This window comes from Coenobita brevimanus, chromosome 6 (genome assembly GCF_032717465.1).
Source record: "Coenobita brevimanus isolate Jiangsu-jjx chromosome 6, ASM3271746v2, whole genome shotgun sequence".
In the NCBI taxonomy this organism is placed as follows: Eukaryota; Metazoa; Arthropoda; class Malacostraca; order Decapoda; family Coenobitidae; genus Coenobita; species Coenobita brevimanus.
The window spans coordinates 51,681,645-51,704,301 of record NC_136959.1 but is presented as its reverse complement, the minus strand read 5'-3'; the positions used below and the strand labels follow the sequence as shown (position 1 = coordinate 51,704,301).

The following is a 22,657-nucleotide window of genomic DNA, read 5'->3' as shown; positions in this document are numbered from 1 at the left end:
TAAATAACTCATTTCCACTGCTCTCACTCTTGACTTGTGTCCTTCCAACAATGTCCAAGCTTCACTTCCATACGTAAGAGGTGGTATCACAATACTGTCATGTAGTAACTTTTTCACTTCCATGCTCACTTCCCTGTTTCTTATCACTGCTTTCAAAGAACCAGCAACTCTTCCTCCCTGCTGTACCCTTTCAAACACTTCACCCTCCAAACCTCCATCCTTACTCATCACACTACCCAAGTACTTAAACGTACTCACATTTTCCAATTCGTCACCATCCAACCTCGCTGTACATTCACTGACTTCACCTCTCTCAAAGACCATCACTTTAATCTTCCCTACATTCACCTTTAGATTCCGTTTCTTACACACTCTCCCAAACACATCCACCAAGCCTTGCAGCTCTCCTTCGTCTTCACTCAACAACACAGTATCATCTGCAAACAACAGTACAGGGAGTTTCCAAACACTATCCTCTCTCACCAAGGCCACTCCAACATCCACTACCTGACCTTGTACCTCTTTTATTACCCCATCCATGAACAGGTTGAACAACCATGGAGACATGACACATCCCTGTTTCAACCCAATCTTCAAAGAGAAAAATTCACTTAGTTCACCATCCACACGCACTGCAGCCTTAGCACCATCATACATACTCTTCACAGCATTCAACAACTTTCCATCTACTCCATATATTCTTGATACTTTCCACAATCCTTGTCTATCCACCCTGTCATATGCTTTCTCCAAATCCATGAAAGCCGCATACAACTTCTTTCCCTTCTCTAGAAACTTTTCCACTAAAGATCTAAGAATGAATATCTGATCTACACAACCTCTACCCTTCCTAAAGCCCCCCTGTTCTTCTCCAACTAATTCCTCTGTTCTTTCTCTAACTCTGTCAATAAGTATCCTACCATACACTTTTCCTATTATACTAAGAAGACAAATGCCCCTATGATTACCACACACTTCTTTTTCCCCTTTTCTTTTGTACAAGGGAATAATTATACCTGACTTCCAATCCTCCGGGACTCTACCTTCCTCCCAAGCCAATCTGCACACTTTCCACATCCATTCTACTACTATCTCTCCCCCATGCTTCAGCATTTCACCACACACTCCATCAATTCCTGGGGCTTTCCCCATTTTGACTTTCTTCATTGCTTCCACAACTTCTATCCTACTGATTTCTTCCTGTCTTCTCACCTCCCTCCTTCTCCCAGCCATTCCCCAGCCACTTATACTCGCATTACTTCCATCCTGTATGTTCAACAATTCCTTAAAGTGTTCTCTCCATCTGCTCATTTTTTCTCCCTTCTCCACTAGTAATCTACCATTTTTATCTTTCACTCCCCTGCTAACCTCACTTCCACCCTGTCTTACTCTTTTCACCTCTTTCCAGAACATCTTCTTACAGTCCCTCCACTTTACACTCAAATTCCTTCCACATTCCTCATCCACTCTCTTCTTACTCTCTCCTACTAATCTTTTCCTCTCTCTTTCTTTCTACATACAACTCTCTCTTCCGCCTCTCAACTTCTTCCACGCCCCTATTTCTCATCCATTCATTGTATGCTTTCTTCTTTTGTGCCACAGCCTGTCTCACCTCTTCAGTCCACCACGTTGTTCCTTGCACCCCCCTGTCTTCTCTTCCTTCCACACACCACATCACATGCTGCACATATTTCTTCTGTAAATGTCCCGCACACACCTTCCACATCTTCCATCTGCTCCAATTCATATTTGCCCAATTGTTCCTCCACTTCTCTCTTTTACTCTGCCTTTTTCTCATCCTCTTGTAGCCTTTCCACTCTCCTTGCAACTACTCCTTCCTCTTGTCTTTCCCTTCTTCTATTCCTCCATCTTACTTGTATCCTAATTCTGGCCACCACCAAGTAGTGGTCAGAAAGTCCACTCCCCCAACCTCTATAAGCTCTTGCATCCTTTACACATCTTTACATCCTTTCATCCACACACACATAATCAATCATTGCCTTCCTTTCATTTAGTTCACCACCCACCCATCTCATCACTCGCCATGTATACCTGTGGATCATTTTATGCCTGAAGAGGGTATTGGCTATCACCAACCCCCTCCCAGCACAAATGTCCACTAACGCACTCCCATTCTCATCTATATCAGCAGGCACACCCCACTCACCAACTATTCCATCCACCTTCACATTCCCTTCTTTACCATTCATATCACCAATCAAAAACACTCTATCATTCCTTCCAAACTTTTCCATGCACACTTCCACATTTGTCCAGAACTCTTCTCTCACTCTGCTAGCAAGATCTTGTGTTGGCGCATACACACACACAATCGCCCACATTTGTATTCCAACTTTCAACTTTACCCACACAATCCTTGACCCAACTGATCCATACTGTCTTATACTCTTCTTCCATCTTTTACTCACAACTATACATACTCCTTCCTTTGCCCTCTCATTCTCACCTACTCCTGCACATATACCCCATTGATACTCCCATTCTCTCACACTTTCTCCTCTCCATTTTGTTTCAGTCATTCCACATACATCCACTTTTGCACCCTCAAGCACCTGAACAATCTCTCTTTGTGATGACTTGCTCTGGAATGTAACAAGTGTTTGTCTCCCAGACAAACAGTTGGCAAGCCAACATTTGGTGTTGTTCTCCATGTTGGTACTGTATTGTACATCCTAGTGATTAGTTTGCATTAGGAAATAGAACCAAAGGCTTTACTAATATCTATTGTTGTGAGAAGCGTGTAGTGTGTGGGTGTCACAGAGTTGATGGCATCTGATCTGATGCTTGTTGTGTAAGCTTAGTCAGTGATGTGTTTGTACAGTGTAGTGCTCTAAATCCATGTTGCGAAGGAGCATGGGGGACACAGGGTGTGACTTTGCCGAGTATGTGGTACTGTTACTTTGGATGGTTTACTAAGTACTGTTATGAGTCTGCACAAAGAAGGGGGAGTTTGGGTCTTGCCTGGTTTAAGCACAGTGATAAATGTTCCATATTTCCAATTACTGGGACAGCTACAGCATGCGTATGAGTAGCTGCTGATGTTTGTGAGGGCTAAATGCCTTGTGGTCAAAATGTTTCAGGTTCAAGCTGCTGATGCCATCCACCTCTATGCCTGAAGAGTTCTTTGTCTTATTGATAATGTTATATGTCTGTTCTGAAGTGAAGGGGGATGCACTGTGATCAAGTGGAGAGAACTGCCTATGCTGACATGGTTGTAATTCAGATGGTGCACATTGATGTTAAGCAACTATGTATGAATACTGATTCAGCAGTATGTTTGCTTATTCTTTGTAAAAAGGGAAATGTTGGATGTTGTAGATGACAGCATGTGTCTTGGAAGTGCATGTCTGTGATTTGGCAATACTGTCAGTACCGGGTATTTTGTAGGGCCGAGAGGAGTCTGTGGAGAGACTAAGTGTTGTTGCAAAGTCTTTCCAGTTGTCTGTTTTCTTTGCACTAATTTTGTTGCTGATCTCACTCTTAAATTCACATGTGTGTGTGTGTGTGTGTGTGTGTGTGTGTGTGTGTGTGCACACGTGCATGCGTGAGAGAGAGAGAGAGAGAGAGAGAGAGAGAGAGAGAGAGAGAGGCATAATCAATATGGTAACCTGAGGCAGTTTCAAATTCTATAATTTCTTGGCAACCTTCTGCCACAAGAACTGGTATAAGGATTGCAGCCATGAGAATGCCAAACACATTATTGGCATGAAACTAATATAAAATTTCATCCTGAGTGTAAGGCACTGCCATTCCAGCAGCATCCATTGTGGTCGTAAAGGAGGCATAGTATGCTGCTAGCACTTCATTCAATCAAAGGGAATGTTCAGGCTCATCAAGACTAGAGAAAAGGAAGTAATTCAGGTCCAAGCCAAGGGATGACTTGCAGCAAACTTGTAGATCAAACAGAATGACCTCTACTAGAACACCTTCCTCGCTGTACCTGCAGAACAATAAAAGATAGCTATTAAAAGATTATTATTCACTATGATATGTCACATACAGTAACTGCACATCATTGACTACAACTATGAAATGGGATCATTGTATGATTCTGTAAAGTGTCTTGGGCAAATTCAAGTTAACTACCTGAACTTATTCAGATGTTTTATGAATTATTTATTTCTTTGTCCACCAGATATGACAATCCATACATTTAGGCTAGGAGGCAAAATCAAAATTAGTTTACTAATGGCAAAAACACTGTAGGTACAAATAAGTATTCATCTACAGTACCTAAACGTACAGCCAGATGCCTTAAGCCTGGAGGTGGTGGCCACAAAAAGACCACCTCCATGTCTCCCTCTCTTCTGCCACCACACCACCCTCACTTATATACCTCTCCACCCCAACCCTCCACCTTATATTTGTCTTCCCCTCCCTCTCCTCCGCTACTCTCCTGTGTGCACATACACTCTCCATGTCAGTCTTTCCAGCACATTCACATTAACAACACAATTCCCCTTAACTTGCATATAACTCCTATGTAACTCCACAGGCTCCCCTCAAATAAATGATTTCCACTCCTCTTACTCTTGACTTAACTCCTTCCAACAAAATCCAAGTTTCACTTCCATACATCAGAGTGGGGATCACAATTCCATCATGCAATGACTTAATTATTTCCAGTCTCACTTCCCTATTCCTATCACTCCCATCAGTCTGCCTGGATCCTTCCTTCCCAGCTGCTGTACAATTTCTTGCACATGCTCTAAACTCTAGTCCTCACTCATAAGAATACCAAAATATCTGAAGGCACTCACATACTCTATTTCCTGACCACTGAGCTTAACTATGCATTTTGTAATTTTAGTTCTCTCAAAGACCATAATTTTACTCTTTGGTAAATCCAATTTCAAATTTTGTTTCTTACACACAGCTATGTTGCCTAAGAGCAGAGTTTACTGACTAATGCAGATATAAGACAATGATGTTAAACTCAATGTAATGAATATGTTGTAACTATGCACTACAGATATGTTTCCTAATGGCTAGCCTACTTTATACAAGTAGCAAAAACACATAAGTGTGACATTAAAGAGGCTTAAAGCACTGCATAAGCAGGAAATATGTACAGAATCATGCACCTGGCATACTTTTCCATGCAACTAGGACGGTGTTTCTGCTACAAGTGCAATGAGAATACATGCATACTTAGCTAGTGCATACCAAGTGGCTGTACATACCAGGGTACTCTTAATAAAAAGCACTAAAAAAAATTCTGTTCATTCCATATATTTTCAGCAACCTTCCACATTCGCTGTCTGTCTACTGTCCTATGCTTCTCTAGATCCATGAAGGCAGCATATAATGTCTATCTCTTCTGCACTGTTTATACTTTTCTACTACAAACTTCAGAGAATACCTGATTCACACACCCCCTTCCCTTCTTAAAAACCCCTTGCTTCTCTCCAACTAATTTCTCAGTTCTCTTTCTAATTCTGTCAACAAATATCCCACATCTATCCTTCCCACTATACTGGGACAGCAAAATAATACCCCAGCGACTGCCACACAAGTCTCTTTCCCCTTTCTGTAAGGGATTCTTTGTCCTCTGGCACTTTACCCTCCTCTCATGCCAATCTGCACACTTTCCAGATCCCTCAATTTTAACATTTTGCCACACACTTCCTGGTGCTTTCCTCACTCTGACTTTTGTTCATTGTCTCACACTTTCATCTTACTCATCCCTTCCCCAATTCATGTTTCTTTTCTTCCCTAGCCATTCCCAACCATTTATACAAGCCTATTTTAATTTCCTACATTCAACTGCTCATTAAAATATCTACTCTCTTCAATGGATCAATCTCTCTCTTTCTCTGCTCCACCAGCATTATACTATTTTTATCTTTCACCCTCTGCTACCTCCCATACTAGCATGCCTTCCCAAACACTATTACATTCCCTCCATTTTATACTAAGGATTTTTCCAAACTCCTCATCTATTCTTTTCTTACTTTCCCCCACACGTCTCTCCACCTCTCTCCTCTTCTCAACATACAGTTCTCCACATCCTCAATCCCTCTACTTCCCATCAGGTAACTGTATGATTCCTTCTCTTCTACAGCTTGTTTCAACTCCACACTGTTAATTTTACCTCTTACCTCTACTCCTAATCTAATAACCACCTCACATCCTGGATTTTTTTTTTTCTTTAACACCTTCCTCACACCCATTAGCTACTCTGCCTACTCTGACTCATAAGTGTCCAGTCACTTCATTTTTGTACTCCACCCTTTGGTGCTAATGAGGAGCCTACATGTGGTGGCTTTGTGCATCCTGGGTGGGCAGCTGCAGTGTCCAGCCAGAAGCCAAACCTTCTAATATTTCCCTGCATCTTGCCATGGGGAAAGACCATGGTCTGACACTGGTGAGGCGCTGTCTACCACAAGGAGGTACCGGTTCCCTACACAGTATACTGTACGGCACCCACAGCAGAGCTTCATAGAAACAGTAGCTTACCTTTGGTCAACAGGTATCCTTATCCAGACAGACCGGGGTTAAGCAATGACATAAACAACTCCACTTTTTTCTTCCTCCTACAGCCCTTCTACTCTCTTTGCAACAACTAATTCCTTTTATCTTCCTTTACCTCCATTCATCCATCACCTCTGCACATTTATTCTTAGCCATCCATCCATCCATCACCCAATCCTACATTGTCCCATGAGAAGCGTAGGAGCCCGGGGCTAGGCAAGTTGGTCCTGACATTTAAGATGAGAGTGACCAGCCTCACTCATCCCTGAGTGGCATAACATGAGCAATAAACCCCAACCACCCATTGGATATAAACCTTCACCAGCTCAATCTGACTGGAGCACCATAATTACCCACTAAACCATCAGGCGCCATATTTTGGTTATATGGTTACCACTCAGCGTAGTAAATGGTTTCCTGGTGTACAGGAAGCCATTTGGCTCGTCACTCAGTGTAGAGTCACCCATAGGCAGAAGGAGGAGGAGAGAATGACAGAAAGAAAGGCAGAAGAGGGAGTGTAAAGTCACCCACAGGCAGAAGGATGAGGACAGAATAAAGTAAGGAAAGACAGAAGAGGTAGAAAGTAATTAAGGAAGGAGGAGAGAAATGGAGATATGAATTCCCCGAGCTAGGCATCAAAGGCCATATAGCCCTGCTAGGTTACAAGAGGGGTCTACCCCTCCCGGCCACAGTAGACTCTGGGAGAGGCTTGAACTTGTTACCCCCCAGCCACAAGCTTGATGCTCTACCACTGAGCTACCAGACCCCCAGAAGGAGGAGAGGAAAGGGCAAACACCTGAGAGCAGCACTACATTGAGTGAGTGGATGGTGACACTACTACATAATGATAAGACAAGCCACTCCCCAGTCTCCTATACATTCAAGTTTCAAATATAAATCTTCACATTCAGTCATCCATATACAATTAATCAATTGCTGCTTTATGTTCAGCCACCTTGCCTCCCGACCTTCCCATCTTTCTGTGTATATCTGTTATTCAATTTCTGCCGATAGAATGTACTAGCTATTACCAAGCCCTTCCTAGTACAAATGCCTGCTTCAGTGGGTTTGTTCCATTTGTCAACCACTTGACCTATCCTTGCATTCCCCACAGTACAATTTAGATCTCAAATCAAGAACACTCTCACTACTATCTAAAATCTCCAAGTATGCTTCAGCATTCTCCTAGAGCTTTGTTTGTACAATGAATAAATATTAATGCTAACCTGAACATCACGTTGTTTACAGAGCAGTCTCCATGGCAAACAACATCAAATTTGGAACTCCTTGATATGAGGTTCTCCACAGTCACCATTGCCTTTGGAGCAATGTCCTTAAACCATTCAGCAGCACCATGATCACCAACACCCTCTGCTAGGCAAGCTGTGGTCATAAGCGAACCTGTGATGAGACTGTTGTAATCCTTCCGCATCTTTTCAGAGTAATTGAACCATTGCCAGGTAAGAAATTCGAATTTGTCAGATAGTCCCTTCTGATTCAGTTTTCTCTGTAGCAGCTGTGATGCAGCATGAAGTCTTGCAAGCTCCTCCATTACCAGTGCTGCATGATTTTTATCCAGTCCCTTTTTTCTGTCATACATTCTGAAGCCTTTGGGTTGTAAATCTTCTAAAACCACTTGATTATGCCCCTTCTTCCAAGCAGAGTTAAAACACTGAGGAATCCTCAGAGTCTTCAATCCAATGGCAGAAAGTTCTACATTCAGTAAAGGTAATAATTCAGTGTAAAATCTTCCCTCTTTATTAAATGTCATTAAATCAAATCCTGAAGGTTGTTTATTTTCTCTATATGGCATAAGTTTGACAAAATATGTCACCTCTTCCTCTACTGCTGCTTTTGAGTATGTGACTTGGACTGTGCTGATGGCACTGGCAAAATTGTCACCTTTCTTGGTGGAATCTTCTGAGTTCCAGCGTACCAAAACAGCATCAGCTCCTTTGTCTAACTTCACAGCATCCTGAATATACACCTCATCTACAACATTGTGAGACATTTCCACTTGAAACCCAGATGCACGGAGGATCACGATAATCTGCAAGAAAATAATTTTTATCACAAGTTGTTATCTCATCTGTAGTGGTAGTACAGTATTTCAATAGCAACATCTGTCTATTAAGTGCGCTGATCATACTTGCCTTTCTTTGCTACGGACAGTCTTCATGATGTGACACAGCCTATTACATAAACAAAACTACAAAATTTAGTACAGTATATTCAGTTCAGTATTTCATCATGCAGTACTTTGACCAGAATTTTACATGTCCAGTACTACAGACACTAGTAGGGAAAAGCAAAGATATGGTTAACAAAATTCACATTCAAAATGTCACCCACTACAACCTCCATTTCATCTGCTTTCCTTTCCACAATAAAACCAATTAAACCCTTTCTGCCAGACTTATCAGCTGAAAGTGGAACAATTACAGTAATCCCTCCAATATCCGACGTAATAGAGCCATAGGCAGGTCCGGATACTGGTCCTGTCCGGATATTGGGCCCCAGCTTATGGACTTGTACTTATGGACCCTAACTCAGAGAAACACCTATACAACTCCCTCTGGACATGCATAGCACCTATTTAAGACCCAAATCACACCAATAAAGCACATAAATGACTGAAATAAATGCAAAAGAAGCATAAAATGAGGGTTTAGAAGTAGGTTCATACAATATAAAACATTCTGGTTACTGGCTCCTGGACTGGTACTTATGGACCCTAACCTAGCCTAACTCAGCAAAACACCTTCCTACTGCACATGCATAGCTCCTAACACCCTATTCACACCAATAAAGGACATTAAAGAGTGAAATGAGGTGTTTGAGGTAAGTATAGTATGGAAAAAGTACAGTATGAAACATTCTGCCTACTTACAGCAAGTCCATGTCCACCTCGATGAATAACCGCCTCCTCTCGGACTCTGACAGTAAGAAGGATTTCCTGGAGCACTTCCAGAACACTGTTCATGAAGTCTTGCACTGAACCTAGTCAATCGCACTCAGAAGTCGTTCTCTTCACAGTGCGCACTCTTGTCTAACTAATGCTCCATTGTAACTTACTAAGTGTTGCACTCTGCACTTTAACTTTTCCCATTCTTCTAATAATTTTCTAAAGCAAAAACAAACAAGTCTATTTACGTTAGATTTTGTTCCAAATTAGTCTTTTCACTCACAACTGTAAATCATTAACACAACACACTATTTCTTTTCACTGCACAACAGTGTAAATTCCCGTGTGGTCTAGTGGAGAAGTTCTTGCTGTTTATTCACTGTCAGAGTCCGAGAGTAACACTGGCAGGTGACCTAGGGGTGCGTCGCTGGGTTGTGGTGATGGTGTACCCACTGCAGACGACTGTGAAGACAGACGCAAACTCACGTCGAGCGGTGACTCCACCGTGGCTGATGTGCTGGGCTGTGGCTCGGAGCATGAGGGCCTGTCTTGGGAAGGCAATGGAGTGGAGCCAGGGCTGGGCACAGCGGGGGTCACGGGCCTGAAAAAACTGTCAATGGTTGATTGGCGCAATAACTGACAATTCTCATGATTGATGATGCTCTGCCTGAAAGCACGCACTTCCTCCCCAAGTCCCAAGGGCCCCATCTCCCTGTCGCAGTACGGGTGTTCCAGGTAGTCAAGGACGAACTCTAGGTGTTCCCGGAGTGAGCTCAGCTTGGGGATGGCTGGAGTAGTGTCCTGCTGAGAGGAGTCCGCATCATCGTCGCCTTCCTCGTCGGAATCTTCAAGCTCGGTACTGACACCTGCAACTGAAGACGCGATCTCGATATCAGACAATGTCTGATACCCAGGATCGCCCTCGTCATCATCCAACCACTCACGAACATCGTCCACACCAACATCGTCGCCGTGCATACGTAGCCGTGCATGGAAGTCATCCACGTCAAACCCCAGAAAATCGTACTCCACATCCGTTCCGAGAAGCAGACAAGACCAACCATTTTCCAGAGTCTTCGCAGAGACTTCCTTCCAAGCACTAGCCCAATTCTACAGTGCAGACTTGATGTTGTAGCGGTGAAGGTTTTCCAAAGTCGGCTGGCCTCGTGTGTCCCGTCCCTCCCTGCACTCGTCCTCGTCCTTGAGAACAACCATCACCTCGTCCAGGAACTTCCGTCAGTATAGGCGCTTTGTTGCCACGATCACTCCTTGGTCCATTGGTTGGATGAGAGCAGTCGTATTAGGTGGCAGAAACATGCACCTAAACCGGCCATTCTCGGCCACCAAGTCCTTGTCGCATGGGTGGGCAGGTGCACTGTCGAGGAGAAGGAGGGCCTTTACCTGGTCGCGTGGGATTCCCAGTGTCTCCGTTTGGTAATTGATGGCCTCCTTGACGAAGTGGCGGTGGGACCAGTCTTTGAAGATCACGGCTATAAACCATGCCTTCAAAGAATGGTACCAGACGACAGGAAGAACATCCATCATCCCACGTAGACACCGAGGCTGCTTTGCACAGCCAACAACAGCGGGCTTAAGCTGGTGCATGCCGTTAGCATTGGCACAACACAAAGCAGATATCCGTTCCTTGGAGAGCCTGCGGCCAGGTACACACTTCTCTGTCTCCTCGGCTAGAGTGTTTGTTGGCAAAGAGCGATAGAATAAACCAGTTTCGTCAGCGTTGTAGACTTGACCGAGAGTGAGGCCCTTCCTGACGATCAAGCCCTTCACCTTGTGCCGAAACTCGTCAACTCCATCCTCGTTAGCGTCCAAAGCTTCGCCATGAGCTTTACGGTTGGTAAGGCCATGCCGTAACTTGAACGCAAAGAGCCAACCCTCGGATGCCTTGAAGCCTAGGGTGTCGTGAAGCCTGGCGAACTTCTCAGCAGCAGCCTTCAGCTCCGTTCCACGTACCAACACACCAGCAGCACGTTGCTGTCGATACCAAATCAACGTGGAGCGGTCGATTTCAGCAAACTTGGGAGTAAACATCACCTTCCTCTCCACGTTGTGTTTGCTTCTCGACGAGAAGTCAGCCGTGCACTGCATGAGTTTGTCTCGGGATCTCTTAATATCGAACAAAGTAGATCGGGCCAGGTTCAACTCGCGGAGGATGCGGGAAGAAGACCACCGCGCATCTACTTTTTCCAATATCTCCCGTTTCTTCTCCAGAGTCAACACCATTCTCTTCCTTTTCTCAGGTGGCGAGGCCATCATCACACACACTAAGAGGAGGCCCGAGAGCAGCAGGAGTGCCTGTAGCAGGTAAGGCACCACCACAAAAGAGAGTACGTGGGCAGCCATAACAACAAGCGTGCACTCGCGGCGAGAGACAGGCAGAAAGTGGGGAGGATGCAGCGGCGCTCTATCGGACGTCAGAGGAATGACGCGCCACAACAATGCTCTCCCGCGCCGCATGCGGCAAGTTCAAATTACGGGTGGGATTTTTTTTTTTTTTTTTTTTTTTTTTTTTTTTTTTGCGGTTTTCGGACCATTTTGGGAATGTTGGATCCCGGGACGATTATGTCCGGTTAGTGGGGATGTTCGGATATTGGGCGTTCGGATATTAGAGGGATTACTGTATCTCAAATAAGATTTCCCCCCCTTACTTCCCTTTCTCTTTCCCCCTGTAGCACCCTAGCTACAGTATATTGGGTGTCCCATGAAAGACGTGAAAAACAGGAGGCGATTCTTGGTTGAACTTTGAGTAATAAATGTTTCATCAGTGTAAGTCCAATTTTCAACCAATAAGGAGTTAAAACTGCTCATGACCTACTAAGAGAAAATGTTTTTCACAGCTCAATCATCAGGTCATTATAGTCGTGGCGCATGACTCTGAGGTTGTTATTATCGTGCGTCTGGCAACCTACCATTCAAAAGTGCGTCTGATTTCGTGTATAACATGAGAAGCATGTGATTCGTGTATAATATGTTCGTGTATAATATATTTGTGCATAATAATATCATTCGTGTATAATATGACATGAAATCGGACGCACTTTTGAATGGTAGGTTGCCAGGGTACGATAATGACAACCTCAGAGTCGCGCGCCGCGACTATAGTAACTGTAGCTCCATTATGGTTGAGAAATGAACCCATACTAATATACCAGTAACGTTTAAAAATCAAAATTTGCCCAAGAATAACCTTCTGAAGCTCCTCACACATCCCGGTACAGTACATGCAAATGCTGTCTCTGCTGATATCTGACAAGGATCCACATTGGGCTAAAACCTCTATACCGTATCCTCACGATAAACACAATTTCAATATTTAGGTTTAAGACTGGGATTAAGCAACAACAACAATAACAACAGGGTGGTGAAACAAAAAACACAATGTTTAAACCTCCACATGATATCCAGCACAATCAGTTTCACTTCTCACCAAGTTCTTCTTTAAATTTATATCATAAGGAGTTTGTTAAATTATGGTTCTGATCCTAGGTTGATTTTGTTGCTGATCAATTCCAGTCTCAAGCAGACCCATCAACCACAGGCAAGCAACTACCCCAGCTGGGCTGTAGGACGTGCAGTGAATGTTAACAGTGCCTCACTGTGATGGAGCACCAGGAAAAGTATGCAGGTTTGGTTCCTGGGTGAATGCTGCATTTGCATCTCTATCCAGTTAACAGGGACACCAAAGTAAGCTCCACTTCATCCCACACTCTGGTTACATGGTTACCACCCGGCAATGTAAATGGTTTCCTGTGTTACAGGAAACCATTAGACTTGTCACAAAGCGTAGAACCACCTGAAGTGAAAAGAAGGGTAATAAGAAGTGACAGGAAAGAAAGGGAGAGGTAAGAGGAAAGGACGGCAGACATAGAAACAGAATGATAAAGATGAAAGAAGAAGTGGGCAGCATTACATCAAGTGAGTGGATGCTTGTCGCTGCCACCTATTAAAACATAAGGACACTGCTTATATAAAGTACAGTCTAATATTACCCCTCCTTTATGACTTAACAGTGCTGAATAGTCTTAGTTTCAATTATTCAAAGGACTTCAATCATATTCATATTTTTCACTTGATATTGCTGTCATGAACTGACAGCTACAATCTGAACTGCCCACTGTAAATATTGTACTCATACTCTTCAACACACAGTAGTATGCCATTTCCTACTTTTACTGAGGGGGATGTAGGGGTCTGAATCAATTCTGAGGCAGATCCAGTGGAGTGAGAGATGGGAGTAGGGAAGAGGGACTGGGGATCATAAACTGTTCTCCACTTCCACCAGCACTACACCAAGTCTGAAATTTTACATTTCATGTTATAAAGCATATTCATTTAAAGTAACCAGTTTGTTTAATATTGTAACTGATACTAACATCAGGTGTTCAGTATTTACTTTAATGCAAAGGGAAAAGTGAAGAATCATTTCTTTTTTTTCTTTTATGTACTGAGGTGTCTTATATGTGCTCTATTCAAACTATCTATCACACAACAACTGAGGGTCTCTTGACAGCTAGTCATTGTATTAAACTAATGGAAAGGGAAAAGTAAGCATCATTTTTTTTCTTTTATACACTGAGGTGCCTTACATGTGCTCTACTCAAACTACCTATCATACGTAACAATTGTGAGTCTCGGCACAGCTAGTCGTTCTTTGCTCTTGTAACACTAGCTATGTCATATAATAGTTTCAGGCATTAGTCAGACAAACTACTGTATACCAGATTAAATTCCTGTGTCAAAAGTTTCATCCCCACACCATATAGAGGCATACAGTACAGTACTTGTCAGACTGATATTAATATACAGTACTGTAAGCTTGCCTATAATGTGACTAACTGGTTGACATCAAGAACAGTGTTATGGAAATCCCATGGGAAAAACAGCTAATGGATTACATCCTCCTTAGAGTCATCCTTGATGACCTCTCAAGCCTGTCATAACTCTCAAACTGGCCTTAAATGTGCCAGATAATGATAAACACAGTGGAAAATATACTGTACCGCAACTAACCAGAAGAGTAAAGGTACGTCATCACCCAGACCAATTCATAACTCCACACCACCACCCAAACAAACACCACCACCTGAACCACCATCCCACTCCAGTGAGCCTCAGCATCTATGTGGCCCATGCTGTCTGTTGCCCCAAGGCCACTCCCACAGCTACTGGCCATGGCTGGTGTACAGTACAATGGGTCCCAGGTCACATGCCTGGATTTGGTACTGGGTGGGTGGGCAAGGCCTGTGGTCTGTCTGTCTGACTTATGAGAAAAATGAGAAGAGATATAATAATAGCATGCCTGTGGAAATGAAATTACCCAAGGGGTTCAGGGGTCATTTTGTTTATAAAGGCTCCGACATGCTTGCATGTGTTGGCCTTGCTCACCTAATGGTGGCTCTCCATGCTGCTCGAGCTCTGGCAGCCTCCCAATTCAGTTCATTATCTCAGAAGTCACACTCTACGATCTCAATCTGCCTCTCGCAGCTCCACCACCAATCTTCATGCTTCTTACTTTTTCTCCCAATTGTCACACCTGCTCCTCTCCACATGCCAAACCATCTCAACCTACTACTCCTCATCACAACACCAATAGCTACACTCAACTCCTCAGTCATAAACCTAGCCCCCCCAGGCTTGGTATTCACGGATGCACGAAGACCATAACGCATTACATTCCTAACACATGCTGCCTACAGAGGTCCCTGAGCATTGAGGGAGAGCCCTCGCAATGTCAGGAGAGGCAACAGTTCCCTGTTCTTCCAACCACTCCTCACTCTAGCCACAGTGAGGAGTGATTGGAGAATGGCAACATGGAATGTGGGTAATTTGCAGGGTAGAGCAGAGGAAGCAGTAGAGACTATGAGTAGGAAATGTTTGGATGTCGGATATGTACAGGAGGTCAAGTTTAAGGGAGGGTCAGTTAGGAAGATTGCTAGGAGAGATTGCAGGTATAATATATTTTGGCAGGGAAGTGTAGATGGATATTGTGGAGTGGGTGTGCTGGTTGAGGAAAAATGGCTGAACTGCATCATGAATGTAATGAGAGTGAATGAAATGATTAAAGCAGTGGAAATACTGTTTGGTAAATCATGATTTCAGTTATATTGGCATATGCTCCATAGGTTGGCTTGGATGATAAAGAAAAAGAGATTCTGGGATGACTTCATCATGTGGTTGATGGTATGGGAGATGAGGAGATTGTAGATATGGGTGGGGACTTAAAAGGTCATGTGAGTGAAGTAGTTCAAGGATATGAAGGGATACATAGGGAATGCGCAAACAGTATGAGGAATGCAGAAGGGGAAAGGATGCTCAAATTTGGGGAGGCAATGAACATGGTTGTGTGAAACATGCATTTTAGGAAGAGAGAGAGAGAGAAAGTAGGTTGATTACATATCAGTTTGGGGGAAATAGTAGCCAGATTGGCTATTTCTTGGTCAGGAGGGCTGATAGGAGGTTGGTGAAGGATGTTTAGGTTACAGGGAGTGGAGAGTGCATGCAGCAACACACATTTCTGATAGGTGACAAGTGGTGAAAAAGAGGACCTATGCACCCAAAAGGAAAATAAAGAAGCTGAAAACCAAGTAGCAAGGGATGCCTTCTATAGTGGGATGAGTAGAGTGGAGGCTGAACAGGGAGCTGTTGACAGAAGTGTTAATGAACAGTAGAGAGCTTTCAAGATCAATCTCTTAAGAGTTACCACCAGTAATTCATTGTATGGATGGACAAGGGGCCCCCCCAAGACATAAGGTAACATGGTGGTGGGATGAGGAGGTAGAAACTGCAGTTAAGAAAAAAAGAAGGCTTTTCCAGGAATGGAAAAGGGGTGGTAACAGAGGTGAATACTTGGCTACTAAGTGTAGGACTAGAAAGGAGGTATTCAGGGCAAAATCTGAGCCACAGAGACTTTTACTGGATAACCTAAATAGTGCTAAAAGGAATAATTTAGTATTTAAGGTGACAATTCTGATGAAGAGGGAATCCAAGGATATCACAGATGAGCAGTGTGCGATGAATGACGAAAGAATAGTAGTTAGTGGTGGATAGTGAGGATATTATGGATGCTTGGAGGGAGTATTATAACCATCTGCTGAATGAGGAGTTTGACTGGAACAAGGAAGATTTGGAGACAGCAAATCCAATGTTTGGCCCTTGGCCTTTGCTTGATGCTGATAACAAAAGCAGGGCAATTGGCAGGATGCAGTTGGAGATGGCAGCAGGTGTATCTAGGTTGACTACTGAGATGTTGAAGGCCTTCAGAGATACAGGAGTTGGTATACTGTAGTTATTAATTTTATTAACTCTGTTATATATGAGTGAATTGTTTCAAGTGACTGGTTGAAGAGTGTAATTATAAATGTGTCTAAGGGGAAAAGAGATGCCCTGGAAAGAGGAAACTTTTGAACCAGATAATGAAAGTAGAGTCCGGGATGACGTGATAAGGGAAAGTGATCACTGATGAGATGCAGTTTGGGTTTAAGCCAGGAATGGGATCATTGAAATGATATTCATTGTCCGACAGTTTTAGGAAAAATATATAGGGAGAGAAAGAGCAGCACTTTTTTTTTGTTGATGTGGAGAAGGTACTCAACAGAGTTCCCAGGCAGGTGGAGAAGTGGGCAAAGAGAAAGGCGGGAATTAAGGAGTGGTTGGTTAGGGTGGTTACAGCAATGTACTGTACAAGGATGCTCACATCCAGGTGAGAGTGAACAGAGGTATGAGTGATGATTTTTTGTGAATGGTTGGTGGTGCGCATCAGGAGTAAATTTTGACTCCCTCATTGTTTATCATAGTGCTTCAAGCTCTCTCATGTGACTTCAGAACTGGACTCCCACGGGAAATGTTGTATGCCGATGACTTGGTGTTGATCACGGAGAATAACGGGATGGTAGCCAAGGAAAGATTTAGGAAGTGGAGATATTTAATGGAGGTACAAAGGTTTGAGACTAAATATGGATTAAACAAAAGAAATGATACCATATCTGGAGTTGGTTGTAATAACAAAGTAAAGAGGGAGTGTGGCCATGTGCAGTTGTGGGAAGTAACTCCATCTTGTGCAGTGTTTGTGATAAGTGGATGTATAAGAGATGTCGGTATTAGAGGTACGCTGTGAAATAGAGTAATGCTGATTTCGTATGTGCAGTGTTGGAGAAGAGCATGTAGAGGTAGGAAAAGGTTTGACCTTGTTGGAGAATCTCTTGGGTGTGTTGAGGAGTTTTGTTAGTTGGGGATATGATATGTGCTATAAGTGGGTCTGGAGCTGGCTCAGTGACAAGAGGAAGGAGTGGTTGGAAGATGTTCAGGGAGCTGTTGTGTCTCCAGACACTGAGAGTGCTTTTCCTCTAAGCTAAGAGGCCCTTGTATGCAGCATGTGTTAGGAGTGTAATGCTGTACGGTAGTGAGACCTGGGCACAGAAGAGGATATTTGTAGGCTTAACCATAGAGATGATGATGATTAGATGCATATGTAGTGCATACTTGAATGAGAGGCCTGGGGGGTTTGGGCTGCAAGTGAAGAGTTAAGAAGAAGGATGGAACTTGAATGTATTAGTGTTGTGATAAGTAGGGGTAGATTGTGATGCCATGGGCACATGGAAAGGATGAAGGATGACAACTGGGTGCAGAGGGTGAGAGATGCAAATGCTGAAGGTAGTTGCAAGAGGTAGACCAAAAATGACACATGATGAGGTCATAGACTGTGACCTCTGGGATGTGGAACTGAATAAAGAGGCTACTAGACACTACGAAGGATGGAGAGCTGCCATTAGGTTACCAAGGGTAATGCATGCCAGCATGTTGGAGTCACTGTAAATGATAAAAAAAAAATGATTCCTTAGCTTCTTGATATACAGCAAGCCAATTGTTATGTCACTATATAAAATAAACTTTATGCAGCACTGCATTGTGTGGATGATGGTCACCCACCGCTATCACATTTATGGTATATACCATACTGTCAGTTCACCTATAACATGTACACAATTGTTTAGTTTCCAAAAGTTAGCCACAGTGCAGTTAGATCCACTATAACATGGGATGCAGGCTCAAATATAGTATCATTTGCACTGAATCGTATCCTTTATAAAGGCTCCAACATGCTTGCATATGTTGGTCTTGGACACTTAATGGTGGCTCTCCATCCTGCCTGATCTCTGGCAGCCTCTCTATTCAGTCCCATATACGTCACACTCTATGACCTCATTCAAGGTCTTTTTGGTCTGCCTCTTGCAGTCCTACCCCCACTGATCGCACTTCTCACCTTCCGCACCCAATTGTCATCCTCCATCCTCTCAACATGCTCAAACCATCTGTCTACCCTTTCTCATCGCAACACCAATACATTCCAGTCCCATCCTTCTCTCATCACATGTAATCCTGGCCTCCCAGGTCTTGTATTCATGGATTCACTACACATCCATCTAATCACTGTCATATCTGTACATCTGAGCTTATGAATATCCCTTACTGCCCAGATCTCACTACCACACAGCATTATGGTACATTCCTGGGACATGCCACATCCCTTGGCACAGAAAACCCTCTCAATGTTAGGAGAGGCAACAGTTCCCTGAGCTTCCTCCAACCACTCCTTACCCTACTCACACCTCCAGCACATTACATGTCCTCCATATAACAAAACTCCTCACACTCAAGAGACTCTTCAGTAAGATCAATCCCTTCAAGTCTGACAATCATCATGTGCTCTCCCCAACACATTACACACACAAAATCAACACTACCTTACAATCTGCCTCTAATAAAACTACATTCCTTATGACCCACTCATCACAAACACTGTGCAAGATGGAGTTGCTTCCCACATCCTTGTGGTAAACTGCCCATGACCACACTCCTTCTGCTTTGACAATACTGCCACCAGCCCTAAATATTATCACTTTTGTTTTATCCATATTTACTCTCAAACCCTTGTAAGCCATTGTTTCTCCATTTCCAAAATCTTTCCTCTGCCTCCCTTTCATTCTCTACAATCAATGCCAAATCATCAGCATACATCTCCAAAGGAATTCTATTTCTGACGTCACATGAGAGAGGCTCAAGCACCATGATAAACAATAAGAGGCTCAAGATTGACCCCTGATGCATGCCAACATTCACAGAAAACTCATCCCTCAAATATCCATTCACTCTCACTTGGGTGTTGGCACCCACATACATATCGGGTAGCTATAACCAATTTAACCAGCCACTCCTCAATCCCAAGCTTTCTCACTGCACACTTTAGCATCTCCTAGGGACTCTCCAACAGCCTTCTCCAGATCAACAAATTACAGTTCCCTTTTCTTTCCTATACATTTTTCCTGAAGTTGCCAGACAGTATGTCTTCCGTGGTCCCTTTTGCCTGTCATAAACCCAAGCTGCATCTCATCAGTATTCACTCTTTCCCTTACCATATCTTACCCTTCCTGCATCATTCTTCACTCACTATGCATTCATGATATAGCTGCTGTGTAGGTCTATCTGTTTTCTCTCATCACCTGTATAACCACCTTACATACCACATTATTCCTTTAAACACTATTTAGACTATCCAATCTCTCAAGGCTTGGTGGAGGAGTTTGGGAGAGTGTGTAAGAAACGGAATCTAAAGGTGAATGTAGGGAAGAGTAAAGTGATGGTCTTTGAGATAGGTGAAGTCAGTGAATGTACAGCGAGGTTGGAAGATGAGGAATTGGAAAATGTGAGTACGTTTAAGTACTTGGGTAGTGTGATGAGTAAGGATGGAGGTTTGGAGGGTGAAGTGCTTGAAAGGGTACAGCAGGGAAGAAAGGTTGCTGGTTCTTTGAAAGCAGTGATAAGAAACAGGGAAGTGAGCATGGAAGTGAAAAAGTTACTACATGACAGTATTGTGATACCAACTCTAACATACGGTACGGAAGTGAAGCTTGGACGTTGTTGGAAGGACACAAGAGTGAGAGCAGTGGAAATGAGTTATTTAAGAGGAGCCTGTGGAGTCACATGGAGAGACTGGCTGACGAATGAGGATATAAAGAAGCGTTGTGGTGTGGATGTGGATGTGATAGGAAGTGTTATGAGGAACACACTGAGGTGGTCTGGCCATGTGGAGAGGATGGAGGGTGAAAGACTGACGAAGAGAGTGTATGTGAGTGAGGTGGAGGAGGGAGGAGGGAGGGGGAGGCCGAGGATGAGATGGAGGGATGGGGTGGAGAGGTATATGAGAGAGGGGGGTGTGAGTTGGGAGCAGGGCAGTGAAATGGCAGGGGACAGGGCGACTTGGAGGCGATTTGTTTGTGGCCACCCCAAATGGGATTGAGGCGTCTGGCAATAGAATCTCTCATCACCTGTATAACCACCTTACATACCACATTATTCCTTTACACACTATTTAGGCTATCCAATATGTCTTGGAGATTCAGATTTTCCCCTGTATACCTCCCTTCTGGCCCTATGCATTGGGGTCAAGTATTTCTTTCTGTTACCATCCCTTTTCCATTCTCAGAAAATTCTTTTTCCTTCAGCATGTCATGTCTCCATGGTTGTTCAATCTGTACATGGATGGGGTAATAAAAGAGGTACAAGGTAGGGTAGTGGATGTTGGAGTGGCCCTGGTGAGAAAGGATAGTGTTTGGAAACTCCCTGTACTGTTGTTTGCAGATGATACTGTGTTGTTGAGTGAAGACGAAGGGGAGCTGCAAGGCTTGGTGGATGAGTTTGGGAGAGTGTGTAAGAAACGGAATCTAAAGGTAAATGTAGGGAAGAGTAAAGTGATGGTCTTTGAGAGAGGTGAAGTCAGTGAATGTACAGCGAGGTTGGATGGTGAGGAATTGGAAAATGTGAGTACGTTTAAGTACTTGGGTAGTGTGATGAGTAAGGATGGAGGTTTGGAGGATGAAGTGCTTGAAAGGGTACAGCAGGGAAGAAAGGTTGCTGGTTCTTTGAAAGCAGTGATAAGAAACAGGAAAGTGAGCATGGAAGTGAAAAAGTTACTACATGACAGTATTGTGATACCAACTCTAACGTATGGAAGTGAGGCTTGGACGTTGTTGGAAGGACACAAGTCAAGAGTGAGAGCAGCAGTGGAAATGAGTTATATAAGAGGAGCCTGTGGAGTCACATGGAGAGACAGGCTGACGAATGAGGATATAAAGGAGCGTTGTGGTGTGGATGTGGATGTGGGAAGCGTTATGAGGAACACACTGAGGTGGTTTGGCCACGTGGAGAGGATGGAGGGTGAAAGACTGACGAAGAGAGTGTATGTGAGTGAGGTGGAGGGGGGAAGAGGGAGGGGGAGGCTGAGGATGAGATGGAGGGATGGGGTGGAGAGGTATATGAGAGAGGGGGGTGTGAGTTGGGAGCAGGGCAGTGAAATGGCAGGGGACGGGGTGACTTGGAGGCGATTTGTTTGTGGCCACCCCAAACGGGATTGAGGCATCTGGCAATGGATAGATAGATGTTCTACACCCTCATCCTAAAATCACATTACCTTATGTCTTGATGGACCTCTTGTCCATCCACCAACTGAATCAGTAATTTTTATGAGACTGTTCTTGAGAGCATTGTACAGTACTGTTCATTTATGCTTTTCCAAGGCTCCCTGTTCAGCCACCACTCTACTCATCTCCCTGTAGAAGGCATAGCTTGCTGGTTGGTCTCTGAACTACCGGTACAGTACTATGTTTTCCTCCTGGGTATATTAATCCTTCTCTTCACTACCTGATTATTTAATAGCATGTCACATATTAGTAATCTGTGTTGCTGCACACACACTTTGCTTCTTTTAAGTTTCATATCCTTTGCTAGCCTCCTCAGCCATCTTGACCAGGAAACAGTCGCTCTGGCTACCATCACCCTCAGACTCATACATAATGAGTCTACTCATTCTCTTCCAAAACATTTTGCACACAACCATATGCTTTGCTTCTCTGAATTCTAGTATCCTCTCACCTCAACTTCATATGATATGCGCATTCTCCACACACACCTTCATAGCCTTGTGCTGATGCATCCATATGACCATTAAAATCCCCTCCCAAAACTATAGATTCATCATTCTTCATACCACCAACCACACGTACAAATCATCAGAGAATCTGTTTTTCTCTTCATCATCCAAGTCGACCTAGGGAGAATATGAAGCATATGGATATTCCACCCATTTCTCTTCACATAGCTAGAAAGCCTACCCCACCACATCGCTTCACATATCTTCCGGTATAACTTGTACCTAAAATCCTTCCCCACAATCATCCTTTCTGATTC

General features: G+C 43.6%; 1 protein-coding gene across 1 annotated transcript; it reads right to left on the bottom strand.

The window, feature by feature from the left end:
• Positions 1 to 3,831: 3,831 nt before the first annotated feature.
• On the bottom strand, positions 3,832 to 22,262 carry LOC145401204 (uncharacterized). The gene is made up of 3 exons (XM_080273509.1): positions 22,200 to 22,262; positions 7,722 to 8,545; positions 3,832 to 3,961 (listed from the first exon to the last, which is right to left on the bottom strand). Exons 1-3 carry the CDS (start codon positions 22,260 to 22,262, stop codon positions 3,832 to 3,834), a joined length of 1,017 nt encoding a protein of 338 aa, XP_080129635.1.
• Between the last annotated feature and the right edge of the window lie 395 nt (positions 22,263 to 22,657).

Excerpts from the sequence above, each read along its gene's own strand:
- LOC145401204 (XM_080273509.1), bottom strand. The coding sequence starts at position 22,262 with ATGTATGAGTCTGAGGGTGATGGTAGCCAGAGCGACTGTTTCCTGGTC. Across the intron at positions 8,546-22,199 it reads TGGTCAAGATGGCTGAGGAG|ATTATCGTGATCCTCCGTGC; the intron begins GCTAGCAAAGGA and ends ATTTTCTTGCAG. Across the intron at positions 3,962-7,721 it reads GTAAACAACGTGATGTTCAG|GTACAGCGAGGAAGGTGTTC; the intron begins GTTAGCATTAAT and ends ATTGTTCTGCAG.